The sequence below is a fragment of the Cucurbita moschata genome, unplaced genomic scaffold, assembly GCF_002738365.1.
Source record: "Cucurbita moschata cultivar Rifu unplaced genomic scaffold, Cmos_1.0 Cmo_Scf00049, whole genome shotgun sequence".
Taxonomy (NCBI): Eukaryota; Viridiplantae; Streptophyta; class Magnoliopsida; order Cucurbitales; family Cucurbitaceae; genus Cucurbita; species Cucurbita moschata.
The window spans coordinates 1271763-1286056 of record NW_019268565.1 but is presented as its reverse complement, the minus strand read 5'-3'; the positions used below and the strand labels follow the sequence as shown (position 1 = coordinate 1286056).

Here is a 14294-nt window from a genome sequence, read left to right as displayed (position 1 = left end):
CGTCGCCTATGGCCAAGCGACGTACGGTCAAGCCTCTAGCCTCGGTTTTAAAAGAAGGTTTTAGAAAACGAGGAGAGAGAGATTTGAGAAAGAGAGATTTTAGAAAGAGACGTTATATAAGCAAGCAAGAGAAAGATAACAACGGCTTAGCATATATAACCTTGGGTAGGGAGAAGTTGACGACTAGTCATATCCCCCTATAGTACATTCTGGGCCATTTTAGTTCTGGCAGGCGTAGACATGATATTTTTGAGGTGTCATACGCTTTAGAATTACAAAAGGAAAAACACTAGAATGAAAAGACATGACAAGGGTTTGGCTTGTCATGGGCATGCGGCCATGGGCAACATGCCCTGGACAAGCATGACCGTGACACCTAGCGCACACGTGGGTCATGTGTAAGAAGTACTACACATCTGCTTTATTTACTAGTTTTCATTCATTCCTCTAATTTTCGTTTTTTAAATGTTGTCAGTTTGATTTAAGAATTTTATTTTTAATGTACAAGTTCATGGCATCGTTTATGAACTATTTAAAATAAATATTTTTACATAAAAAGAACATGTTATGCATATGGTAGCAGCTCTATTTCAATAAAAAGTAGGATCGAATCATCCTTACCTTGAGAAAAAAACAAAGGTGAGCTAGACCAACTAAGAGATGTCGTGATCGCAATTTAATGCCAATATGAAGAGTTTTGGTTGAATCTTTTATTGATCCAACTATGATGTAACGACCTATTTTTTCAAGGCTTCGAATCACGAACCGCTATGTGAACTTAAAGGTGACGTAAAATACGTGAAAACTCCTGCAATCAATTTTTTCTTACATTTTTTCATATAATTTGCTTTTTTTTGTAGCAGGGTGTCACATCGTACTCTTTTGGTACCGAGATAACGATTATGCAATAATTGTTCTAATCCCACGAAAAAATTGACCATATGGAAGTTGAACTTTACAAACAATCTTGCTCTAAGATCAAGCATTGGGTCACATTTGAAAAAAAAATGTTTTAGAAAACATGAGCGAGGAAATGCATTGAAAACAATTAGAAAAAAAAAAATCAATGTTACAAGCTAAAAGTGAATAAGCGACTACCAAAGCTTTGATAGCATATAATTCAGGTATGAAGAATTGACAACTAGTTACATCCTCTATAGTACATTTTTGGGACATTTAGCCCTAATGGGTGTACATAAGATTTTGGTGAACAATTTAGCCCTAATTGGTGTACATAAGATTTTGGTGAACAATCATACACCCCTGTATTGACGCGGCAGAAATAGTAAAGACCTAATTATACAAGAAAGCAAGTCAAAGGGGTTTGAAACGTGGATCCACTTATAGACAACACATCCTGAACAAGCATGATCAGGTCATCCGTCACGCAGTCACAGACAATACGATTTGTACAAACATGACCATAACATAGGACACCCGAGTCGACTCTAAGGATCAAATACGAGACAAAAAAGATTTTAGTATTAACTTCACTTAATAGGTTCAAGCTTAGCCAAGAGACTCCAAGCCCTTGCAACCAGGACCCCTCCAGGGCAACCAGGACCCCTCCTTGAGTGTATTTTTTTTTTCTTACATTTATAAGTGTGTTCTCTAAGCTACTCCTAACCCACGGGATTTCGTAGCTTCCAATTTGAATAATGGAAACTCTCTAGTTGAAATTATCAAAAGATATTTGAATTCATACCACACTGAAAAAGAATGAAATTTTATGTTAAAAATTTTGGGTGGATTACAATCTAGAGTTATTGTATTTCATTAATGCATTTTAAAATTTTTTATTTACTTTAGGTTACAATTACATAATAATTAATTATGGTCATTAAGGATGAATGTTACAACTCTTAGAATGCCTTTAATAGTTTCATTTTGAGGTTATATAAAACCATGTATGTTGTATTTGTAAGTAGACTTGGAAAATATACTAAAAGAAGCTGCTTTTCTTTAGCTAATGGCTGAGTTTGCTCAGCAATTCTATGTAGTTTAGGTTGCATGTAAAATCATTCAAGTTCGACATGATCAATCTTGCTTGTGAAATTATTCGAATCTCAATCAAGTGTTCTTGCATTGAGATATTTGATCAACAAGAATCATTCAAACTAGACATGATCGATCTTGCTTGTGGAGTGATTCGAATCTCAAACAATGTTCTTGTCTTGAGATATTCGATCAATAAAGTAATCTGAATCTTACTCCCCTTATAGTGATTCCTTATCATATCACAATGGGATTGTGAGAAAATACAAAAGTAAAGACCCAAAAAAGAGAGCAATGTAGTAATAGTAATCCTAATACTTCCTCTTGTTGATCAACTACTTTACTGCCAACAAAAGCATACCCTCCCATAGATCGTACGATCTAATATACTCGGCCAGTCGCAGCTTGTCGACTTCGCTACTTCCTCCTTGGTTGCATCACGGCTACAAACAGCCCCTGGGTTAACTAACAATCCCGAGTTCATTCACTCGCTTATAAATATATAAAATCAAACAGCATCTTCAATCAAAGACAAGCAAACGACATGTGCCATATAGAAGCTTTGAACTGAAGAAAGCAGCCATAAAAAGAACTCTCATATATGAACTGCTGGTAAACAAAGCCAGTTCCAAATTTCAAGCCAACATCAGAGTCAATAACATCGATAAAATGAATACAAGAACCAAATTGTTTTGAATATATTGCCTCTATATACAATCAACTCAGGTGCCAGTTAACAAAACTATAATTATAGAATGAGAAAGTGTTAATACCAATATAAAATAGCCAAAAAAACATCGAACTTATTCCATATATCAATTGGAGATAATAAAATATTGTGAATATAAGACCCTCCAATTTAATCCATATGGTAATGTTGGTTGGTCATTGCTATAGAAAAAGCTGATTCTAGATCACCTACCCTTTTCAGCCATGTCAAATCCAATATTGGTTGGAGAGGGGAATGAAACATTTCTTGTAAGGGCGTTGAAACCTCTCCCTAGCATACGTGTTTTAAAACATTAAGGGGAAGCCTAGACGGGAAAGCCTAAAGAGGACAATATCTCGCAGTGGGTTTAGACTGTTACAAATGGTATCAGAGCCAGACACCGGGCGGTGTGCTAGCAAGGACACTGGGCCCCCAAGGGGGGTGGATTGTGAGATCCCACATTGGTTGAAGAGGGGAACAAAACATTTCTTATAAAGGTGTGAAAACCTCTCCCTAACAGACGCATTTTAAAACTGCATTTTAAAACCTCAAGGGGAAGCCCAAAAAGAAAAAGCTCAAATAAGCAATGAAGAGGAAGAAGCCCAACTACCAAATTTCTTTGAAACTATATTTAAGTTATAAAAAAGTACAATCAAACTATGACATGGTAATGAACTTGTGATGTACCACGTCCCACACTGGTTAGAGAGGATAACAAACCACCATTTATAAATGTGTGGAAACCTTCTCCTAGAAGACGCATTTAAAAGCCTTGAGGGGAAGCTCGAAAGGGAAAGTCCAAAGAGGACAATATCTGCTAGCGATGGATCTGGGCCGTTACATATAGTATCAAAGTCAGACACTTGACAATGTGCTAGCCTTCTCGTTGTTCCCCGAAGGGGGGTAGACACGAGGTGGTGTGCCAGTAAGGACGCTGGGCCCCAAATGGGGGTGGATTTGAGGGCGGTCCCACATCGATTGGAGGAAGGAAAGAGTGCCAGCGAGGACGCTAGGCCCCGAAGGGGGGTGGATTGTGATGTCCCACATTGGTTGAGGAGAACAAACCACCATTTATAAGGGCGTGGAAACCTTCTCCAGCAGACACGTTTTAAAGCCTTGAGGGAAAGCTCAAAAGAGAAAGCCCAAAGAGGACAATATCTGCTAGCGGTGGATCTGGGCCGTTACAGAACTCATCACAAGTTAGTATATGAGATTCCTTTGACATGGTAAGTGTTATTGATTTATCGCTACTCAGTAGGCCTTTGAATAGATTTCATTAAATATTCAATAAATGATTTTAAAATCATCCAGCAACAAACCCTTATAGAACTGCCTGCAAACAAGAATAACTTTTTCCTGTCTGCAGCCTAAATAAAACACATCCTAGAGTATGATATAAAAGGAACCTAGGCAATACATAAAGCCTGCATGAACCATAAACTATTTTTGACAACAAACTTCGACTTTCATAAGAGATAAGAGTGCACGCATAAATAAAAAGCATGCCCAATATCACGGTCATGCTCGTCCAGGGCATGTTGTCTGTGGCTGCATGCCCATGTGATGCCGAACCCTTTATTTAATTCCATGTTGTATTGTCTTACTATTGTATTTTCTGTTTGTACGACTACTCGGCGAAATCATATCTAGGCCTGTCAAACCTAAATCGCCCCAAAATGTACTATAGGAGGGTGTGACTAATTGTCAACTCCTCTCCATGATTTTGTATGACCATTCGGCGAAATCACGTCTAGGCCTGCTAGACCTGAATCGCCTCAAACTGTACTATAGGGGATGCGACTAGTTGTCAAGTTCTCCCTACCCGAAAAGTTATATGCTATTTAAGTTGTTGTGTTGTCTTGTGTTTGTATGCCATATAACATTGCTTTCGACCTCTCTCAATCTTGCTTTCCAACTCTCTTTCAAAATCTCTCTGTCCCCATTTTCTAAAGCCTTCTTCTCAAATTAGGGCCAGAGGCTTAAGCATACGTTGCCCAGCCGTAGGCGACACGAATACAAATTGGCTTGACTCACTTGGTGTTGGAAAGTGAGTGTTGCACAATCGCAAAGTCCGCTGTCAATAAAAAAAGTGCGATTGTGACACCTTGTATACACGTTGAGCATATCAACAACAACAAAATCCACTACCCTTAAGCTCCCTATCATCTAAAAGTGCTAAAGTAAAAGAGCCTAGAGCATAGCATTAAACTGTATAAAAAAGTCCATACCTCTGAACACTGCCTAAGAACGTTTTTTCATTCTCTATAACTAGGTATCGTAGGCTCGTTCCACGTTAGGCTCATGATCCACCTTTGGGAGGCTTGTCCAACTCAAGACCATCTCCAAAAGACAATATAACGATTATCATAGCTAAATTTTATTCTTAGTATTATCCTCTGACTGATACTCATGTTCAGCCAAAATCTTCTCACGTTGGCTCCACCAAAGCTCCATAGAGGTTCATATCATCAGTCAATATTAGAAACCGCATAAAAATAATCCATGGCTATAGTACTAATGTGGACTTGTTAGCTCCTCAACCAATTTTTCACAAAAACACTAACATAATCCAAATCAAGACTACGAAAACAACATTAAAGTGAACGGTAGACTCTGGGCTAAACGTAACGAGCAAACAACATTTCTATTCATAAATGATAAAGATGGTCAAGCCCTTGTAAAGCATTTTACACAAGCTCAGATCGGCACGTAAATGTAACAACAATCTCTGCAGAAAACTATAAACAAATGAACAACTGCATACCTAAAATTACATGCCAGACAGTTTCAATGGTTGATCCCTGTGGCTGCCATGAAAAAATTGTTAGGAGCTCCCCGAATTGTGACTAACCTGAAAGGCCATATGATATTACATCTGACATCCACTCTACACACGAGGCTGTAACTGGCTGTAAAATTCAGTGAAGTCAAGGCGGAATAGGAGAAACTTCAAATCAACATGCTGTTGCAAAGGCAGCTGAGAAATGAATCCCTCAAGTAATGAAGAATACTCTTTAGCTAATGCAGCTAGATCTTGTTCAACATTCCGAAGAAATTCACGAGCACGTTGCGTTAGAGCCTTCTTGCCATCAGCTAACCATGATGCTGTTTCTAAAGATTTTTCTGTCGAACGGATATTTGTACTCTTGCCTCTGGAGGGTAAAGATGATTCTATTGTTCTACATAACAACAAGAGACATACTAAATCCAAGAAGAAGGGAATAGCACACAGAGAAGCGTAAAAATAAATAAATCAAAATATAATATTACCTGCATTGTAATTCATGTATTCCCTCGTACAACCTGTCCGCATTACTTCGAAATCGCAATATTAGATCAAACAAAACAAAAAGTGACTTGCAAAGTGGCTGAGATTGTTCTCCAAGAAGAGATTTCTCAAATATTGAATGAAGATACTTTTCATGAGCCGCAAGTAAATCATCCAAATCCATTGCCGCTTCCATTTCGTTTGAAAAATCCGACCACGATACCTCCAAGACTTCGAACATTATGTAGTATTGCAAGTTTGAGACAAAATGATTCATCTCAACCCAAAGGACCTGGCATCGCCTCAATGTTGAGAGTAATTGCAGCTTAACCCCATGGTGCAGCTTAGTCAATGAACAGGACGTGATGCAGTTTGGTTTCATCGTCTTCCAAGTACCTATAAGTGCATGCTCAACACGTCTAAGCTTCCAAAGGAAATTAAAGATCCTTAAATACTTCGACATGACGGACTCTGTAAATACAGTATCTAGTGGGACTCTTGCCTCATATTCCAAAGAGAATACATCCCAACCCCTATCTCCAGTTCCATGAGGCATCATCTTAACCTTTAATCTATCCAAGATGTCGGGATCGTCATACTGAGCATTAGAGGAGCGAATTGCAGTTTCGAGGAGACCAGATAACTTAAACAAGCTAATAGAATTAGCAGGTTCAGAAAGCTCAGGTCCAACAATATCCATCAAATATTGAACAAAATCTCCTTGTCCTAATAGTAAATAGCGCTTGATTGCTAGACAGTGGTCTTTGAACTTATACCGCTTGTGCATTACATCCAACAAGTGTTTGTCTATTCTTTTTGCTGCTCCATCAACCAAAGATTCAAGGGCGTCGGTTTCACCATATCCAAGACTTCCCCTTTTGGTTGTAGTCCCAGCCGCTACTGCTGCTTCTGTTGCAGCATCAGCCCATCCCATGTCCTCACAACAAACACGAAGGAAATTAATCGATTTCCCAGTCCTCAAAATACGTTGGGCTAGAGACTGCGAAATAAACGATGGAAGCATGCCAGAATGAAGCCTATAACCTTCCCTCCAGAGAGATTCAGCTTTCACTTGTTGACCAACAACAAAAAACTCAGAAAAAATGTCTTCCAGCTCCCCTTCTAATACCCAGCTCCTTACCATCTCAAAAAGTGGAGAGCATACACGCCGCAACAAACGCCTCATGAATTCGAGCACCAAGGGGTCACCATGCTGAGCATGTAAATGAATGGCCCCAGCCATTGCCCCACCCTTCAGGACCCGACACTTGTCCACCAATACAGCCATCAACCTCATTTTCACCATTGGCTCTGCGAACCAGACTGCCAATCTCCTTAGAGACAGATAGTTTCCTGAACTTGCTGCCTCCGAAACCAAAGGTATCGGATTCATCGACTGAGCTTCGACAACTGCCAACAGTTTATAGTATTCTGAAAGCTCATCCTGTAATGCAGCACAAAAAGCATGTCCAACAGTTCCAACATCTTCGGCTGGAAAACGTTCCATATTCTCTGAGATATAACCTTTAACCTTCCTAAACAGCCACCCAATTTCACAGAGCTTGCGAACCATTGTCCTCGTTGCCCTGGGAGCCTTAACGATATTGGATAAAACATACCCATCAGCATTGTTGTCAAATTTCACATACTTTCCATCAATTCCTTGACAAGCATACAACACATCCCTCACCAAAACCTCTTCAGACACTTCATTTTCCTCCTTTAACAAATTAGCAAACTCCTTAAAAGCAACATCGCGAAGATTCTCAGGGTCTTTCGCAACCAGCAAAACCCCCTTCTGCCACTCCTTCTCCGCCCCACTAGATTTCTTTCCCAACACAGGATCACTCGCCACTAAATTAGGCAAAAGCACTGAAGATTCAAACTGGGTCTGTCTACATTTCCGATCCTCCGCCACAATTTTGAGCAAATAAAGCACAGCCCACTTATTATTCACACTCCCAGGGCCAGTTTTAGACGCAAATTTAGTGTAAAGATCAGCAAAAGTGAGTGCCTGAGAAGACTTACCCTCAGTGGCGAGCCGACGCTTGATGGACTCAGCAATGGCGGCAGCATCAGGAGCAATGGAGGGAGTCATTCGACTAGTAAGAATGCGAATCGCATAGCGAAGGGACTTTTGGAAATCGGAAGAGGTAGGGCTGGAATTGGAGGTGGGATTGTGGGAAAGAAGACGAAGAACAAGATCCTTGATGAGATCAAGAACCTTACTGGGGTCGTCTTCTTCCATTCTAGAGGGAGAAATGGAGAGGGTGTGGGAGAAAAGGAGAGATTTAGAGAAGAAGGAGAGAGGGGAGAGGCATGTGTAATAATCGAAGATCAAATCAAATGAGTGTATGGGTCTTTTTTTGATTTTGTTCGTGGGCGCGGATTTCAGCTCTCCCGTTTTTCTTCACACGGAAATTATTTTAAATCTAAAATGCATTACTTTCACTTTTTTTTCTTTCTTTTTTTTTAATTAATAAAAAGATTATTTCTAAATTTTTTAAAAAATTAATAAATTATTAACAATTTATTTTAAAAATAAACTATATGTCGCATCGTCCTCCGAGCAAAGATAAAGATAGTAAATTACTTGGCTCCTATCGTCCTCTCGAGCAAAGATAGTAAATTACTTGGCTCCTAGGTGCAACAACGAACCCTCTTTTATTCATGTAACTCACTGTGGGTGACTTACCAAATAGATCCTAACCTTTTTTGGTTAGTTCACGAATAAAGGTTGCACCTCATAATCATTTACCTAGTCGAGTACGATGCTCTAGATTACATACATTGGAATGAAATTTATTGGAAAAGAACCGAAGAAAGCAAATGGGACCTACAACTATGTTATAATATCATATTACGTAAAACAGTGGTTCATAAGATAAAACCATCATAACACACACTCTAGAGTACATAGCTGGAACAAAATCAACCTAGACATGTTATGAAACTCATAAACATGTTAAGACTAGTATGCAAGTGGAAGCTAACTATGTTTTAAACGGTCTAAACTTTAAACCCAGTTTAGCTATCATGATAATTAATCCTCATAATTTAAACACGGTCGATGGAATTGAAGCTAAGCTCAAACTACACGAACAAAATAATAACATAAAAAACCAGAGACACTAGATTGAAACGCATCTCCAACTATAAATACATAAAAGCTTCTTTGATTCATTTTGTAGGTTACATTTTTTATATTAGCTTGGAAGTTTCTCCTAAGAGCTTTTTCAGCACTTGGAGAACTTGTTTTACCTGTACAATCATACATTCACCTGAACACCACAAGAGCTTACCTTAGGCCCTTGCTCCTGCTCTCATTCTTCTTTCCATATTCGACCCGTGATTCTCAGCTTCAGCTCTTGTCTTTCTCCTCCCGAAAAATACAGTGCCAGGTTTCTTTGAATGATGAGACCGTCTTGACTGTCACGAACTTTTCGGTGACTGTCACGGATGCCTCTCGGAATTCCTTGCCATATCAGTTTACGCCCGTTGTGACCCACCTCCAAACTGTAGCTGAACTTCTTTGCTTCGTTATCTTCGCCCATGAATCGTAAGAACGCCATGTAAACAGGCGCTGTTCCTAGCTGGAACGCCTCGAAATGCAAGCAGAACTGTCTTCCAAAGCAGTTGAAAACCTGCCATTGCAAACTACTATAAGATATTCCAATGCTCAAAGATGGAAGACAACCCGGTTTTTCAGACCTTTAGCTAGCAATTATCATCGTACAGATTACATGGTTTATCGAAATATATATTTATATATATTCACGGGACGACCATTTAACTATACATTTGATTTTCAAGAAAACTGTATATATGGCTTACATAGTTAAGTTATGTGAAGTGAAGCATGGTGAGAAAGTATACTAATACTATATAGAGCAAGCACCAACCGTTAGCATCCATGTGGCGTTTTCAACTTCGTGCGGATTTGATTTCACATAGCGATGATTGAAGGTACACCCATCGTGCATGTCAACCTTGTGATCATCTTTGAGATGTGCAACAAGAGACGGGATGTCACCCGTGACCGAACACTCCGATCCAGCATAAGGGCAGTTGTAAGGACGGAATCGACAGTGTTGCTCATGCTTAAGCTTACTGTAGTAAGGAAAAATATCTTGGCAACCCAAATTCTGGTATCTGCAGGGGATTTCCAGCGACTCAGCTACCTTCTCCAATGCCAAGCACCTTATGTTTCCGAGTTCATGACGACAGGTCGGGCAGCAGTTGCTAACTCTGATCTTGCAGTTTGAGCACAACGTGTGGCCATTCGGGCACTAAGGTTCAAAAGCCAGTCAAGAAAGTTCGATTCAAAGCAGAAGCAGAAAAATATATCACACCTCCATGACGTAAAGATTCAAGAATAATGAGATGTTCTAAGTCTTCAATACAACCTTAATATTAAGAAAAGAACTAAAGAACCAGTAATATGGAGAATTCGCCACAGTACAGAGTCCAAATCAACCTTCGAATCAAGAATTAAGCAATTAAGCCATACAGAAAAAGTACTTTTTTCGACGCTGAAAGCACTCCGAACACTCCCGAGCATAGCTTAAATTATAATGAGAAGTACAAGAGAAAAAACTGGATATGAAGTACATACCTGGTAAATTGGAGGGTACATCAGATTAGTGCAGACAGGGCACTCGAGCAGTTCTTGCACGCCATTGGTTGAATAAACTCCAAGCTTCCCACTCGAACCAAGTAGGACTTTTGAAGATGTAGAATTATTCTCTGATTTAGACATTGCTATGTCATGCCCTGAAACTGAAGGATGAGAATCAACTACTTCTTTGCAGGTACTGCTTCCTGGAGCCATGGCCATTTAAACTTTAATGGAGTTCTTTAAGCTATTATTGGAAATGCTTCACCATATGGCAGCCATCACTCATCCATGAGTTCAATCCTATTAAACCAGACAAAAAAAGGAAAAGGGCATGTCAGTGAACATATTAGACGAAATGTTTCGTGTTGTTCGGAGATTTGTTGGTATAATTTGAACGAAAGTCGGGTGATAACGAAAACTAAACATGATCAACAATGCTTAATAACATACAGGACTTAGCAACACCCTCATTTTCTTATAATCTGAACTGGAAACAACACATATATGCTTACTGGCCATTTGCTAGATTCTTTAGTAACCGATATTGGTCGCTAGCTCATAGTTAGATTTATATAACATTGAGTTAACAGAATTCGAGCGTATGGTACTTGGAGTTTCGTATTCCAAGCTATAAGTTCGCTAATCCTACAAACTACACAAAATTCAAGGTTTAAAACCCACCTTTTCTACTACATGTGAAGTTTGTATATTATTAATCTTAAACAAACACATATTACACAAACCTCGAGATTTTACAAACCATTCCATTGAATAGTCCAAGCATGTGAACTCGTACTACCGAACCTAAACCCAACAAGGCTAGCTTGTCAAAACTATGAGTTTAACATCCTAGCTTAAAGTTGGATTGTGCCAAGGCACGTGCACGTCCAGGCATTCATTTGCAAAGAAGCTTAAAAATACTGAAAGATCAACTTCAAAATTTATTTAGTTTGATGAACTCTTTACTTGAAAAACCTTGATGAAATAAATATAAAGCAATCTAGATTCCTTCCAAACCCAAAGCAATAGTGAAATCCCAAATAACACGGAGCTCGCTCAATATTACGGTTTGTCTAATATCAACTTGGAATCATCTCTGGGGACCTAAGTTATTCTTTATGCTTTCCCCATACCCAAATAAATGTAAGCAAGATTTTTCTCTTCTGTCCCTCTAACCCCAAACTGCCACCATCACCAGAATCATTAATTTTCTGAATAAGCCAAGAACCATAGGTAGAGCCAAGACAAAGGAAGGGCAATCTTAAATTCAAAATTTTATTAAGAAAAGATTTCAACCTTTTCCACTCATTTGCCCCTCTTTTAATTTTTAGAATTGAGAGAGTGTCCATTAACAAAAGAGGAAATCGACTCTATCTAATAAGGGCGTATTAGAGCGGCGTTAGCGCTTTAGAAAGATTGCAGGGTGTGCTGGACTAAGAATCTTGAAAGGTCTCAACCTAGGTTAGGGGCAGGAGCGCCAGCTTTTCTTTCTTTGAAGCCAGCTAAAAAACGTATGCGCGGTGTAGTAGCGCAGCTTGCTTCGCTTTTGTTAGGAGTAGGTGTTTCACCTTAGTTGGGTTGGGAGAAGGAAGAGGGCATTTGCATCGCGAAGGATTCAATCCAGCTACAGGTTGCATACAGAGCCCATTATAATCAAACTCTAGCAAAAGATGTCTAATCATGAACACAAAATGAAACATCCTACGCTAACTTAACTCGATTATTTTGTTTTGGAAGAGAAATATAAAAGGAAAAGTAACAAAGCATTAACGCTAACATAGTCTTACAAAAAAGTTTCAGTTCATATCAAATGCTTCAAAATTGTGGAGATAAATCACTTAATGAAATCATAGGCTCATTTGAATCCATCAGAACAACCCTATTTCAGTCAAATTTCAAAAACCATGTGATTAAGTCAAAATTCATCCACCGAAAGCCCTAAAAAATGGACTGAAATCGAACGAAACGAGACCAAGCAGCACGAATGCAAAACCCTGTTCTTCCTCTTTTACAAATTACAAATTGATAAACCATTTCTGAATTAGAAAATCAATATTCAACAACGAAACAACATTTGCAAGAAACCTAAGGAAGGGAACAAAACAAGACCTCATTTACAAGTCTCCAGAAAGAAAAACAGAACCCCACAAAAACCAAGAACAATAACAGAAGAAAATCTTACAAAAAAAACAAAAAAAAATCCATATCCCTAGTGGAGAATTCCGAGTCAAATTGCAGAAACAGACGATCAATTCAAATGATAAATTCTGGGGGTGGCACAAAAGTGGCAAAATCAATACGAACGTTAAAAACAAATCAAGAAATGGAATTGAAGAAAGGGATTAAAAGAAAAGAAAACTAACCTCAATCCGACGGGGACCAGAACTGGGATTAGCCCATACCTCATCGGCTTTGGAATTCGAACAAAAAGTTAAAACGATTAATGATTGATTATCGATGAATCGTTGGAATTGTGCAATTGCTTTCACCACCGCTGCGGGACCGCCATTATAATTTTTTTCTCTCTCTTTAATTTCTCTTTGGCTTTTTACTTATTTTTTCTTTTGTTTCTTTTGGAGATAAACTCTGTTGCTCAAAACGAGAAAGGGAAGCGACAGCTTTCGAACAGACAAGGAAAATATGAGAAAAGATGAACGGAAACCGAGTAAGGTTTTATAAATTGGGTTGAAATTAAGGAGTTTTTCACCTCTGAGACCTAATTTAAATGTTCGGGTTGTAAATTTTTTAGATTAGTGAAACTAATCATGCCTTTACACGTGTCTGGAAACATACGCCGACTGCTGAGCCAACCACACCACTTGAGGTGCGAGCCACACACTTTTAGACCTAATTTAATGGTTCGGGTCCTAAATTTTTTAGATTAGTGAAACTAATCATGTCTTTATACGTGTCTGGAAACATGGGCCGACTGCTGAGCCACTCTGGCTTAGTCGCACCACCCGAGGTGTGAGCCACACACTTTTAGACCTAATCTAATTGTTTGGGTTGTAAATTCGACTGCTGAGCCACTCTGGCTCAGTCGCATCACTCGAGGGGTGAGCCACACACTTTTAGACTTAATCTAATTGTTTGGATTGTAAATTTTTTAGATTAGTGAAATTAATCAAGCCTTTACGCATGTCTGGAAACATAGGTTGATTGCTGAGCTACTCTAGCTTAGGCGCACCACCTGAAGTGCGAGCCACACTTTTAAACCTAATTTAATTGTTCGGGTCATAAATTTTTTAGATTAGTGAAACTAATCATGCCTTTACGCGTGTCTGGAAACATAGGCCGACTGCTGAGCCACTCTGGCTCAGTCGCACCACCCGAGGTGCGAGCCACTCACTATAATAGCAGCCACTCGAGAAACAAACTATTACAGCGAGTGGTTGGAGCGGTAATAAGTCGAAGAGAAAAATTGTATTAATCCAAACAACTTTTGTTTCATAACCAAATTCAACCGACTGTAAATTTATAAATTTCTTAGATTTGATAGGTACAAATTATTTTTAGTGGTTTATTCAAATTCTTAATATTAAAAGCAAAATATCTATTTATCGAATAATATTCATAAAAAAAAATATATAAAAAAACCAAAATTTAGAATTAGGGGTATTTTTTTTAAAATGAATATTAATTAAATTTTTTAAAATTTAAAGATATTTTTTAAATACTATTAAAATTTCAACCTGTCTTAATAG

At 38.6% G+C, this 14294-nt stretch overlaps 2 protein-coding genes across 8 annotated transcripts; both read right to left on the bottom strand.

Moving 5' to 3' along the window:
• Positions 1–2242: 2242 nt before the first annotated feature.
• On the bottom strand, positions 2243–8220 carry LOC111435547 (gamma-tubulin complex component 3). Of its 2 annotated transcripts, XR_002709086.1 has the most exons (3): positions 5975–8220; positions 5469–5883; positions 2243–2451 (listed from the first exon to the last, which is right to left on the bottom strand). XR_002709086.1 is itself a non-coding variant. In XM_023072952.1 (2 exons), the coding sequence occupies exons 1-2, from the start codon at positions 8218–8220 to the stop codon at positions 5592–5594; spliced, it is 2538 nt and encodes an 845-aa protein (XP_022928720.1). In that variant the 3' UTR covers positions 5324–5591. The 2 variants fall into 2 exon arrangements, 1 of the variants encoding a protein (XP_022928720.1); XM_023072952.1 differs by lacking the exon at positions 2243–2451 and having other exon boundaries at positions 5324–5883.
• Positions 8221–9108: 888 nt separating this feature from the next.
• Positions 9109–13222, bottom strand: LOC111435553 (E3 ubiquitin-protein ligase SINAT2-like). Of its 6 annotated transcripts, none has more exons than XM_023072966.1 (4): positions 12993–13212; positions 10588–10890; positions 9875–10261; positions 9109–9616 (listed from the first exon to the last, which is right to left on the bottom strand). In XM_023072966.1, exons 2-4 carry the CDS (start codon positions 10807–10809, stop codon positions 9296–9298), a joined length of 930 nt encoding a protein of 309 aa, XP_022928734.1. In that variant the 5' UTR covers positions 10810–10890; positions 12993–13212; the 3' UTR covers positions 9109–9295. The 6 variants fall into 6 exon arrangements, with proteins under 6 accessions (XP_022928734.1, XP_022928730.1, XP_022928733.1 ...); XM_023072962.1 differs by having other exon boundaries at positions 12954–13211; XM_023072965.1 differs by lacking the exon at positions 12993–13212 and adding an exon at positions 12773–12929.
• Between the last annotated feature and the right edge of the window lie 1072 nt (positions 13223–14294).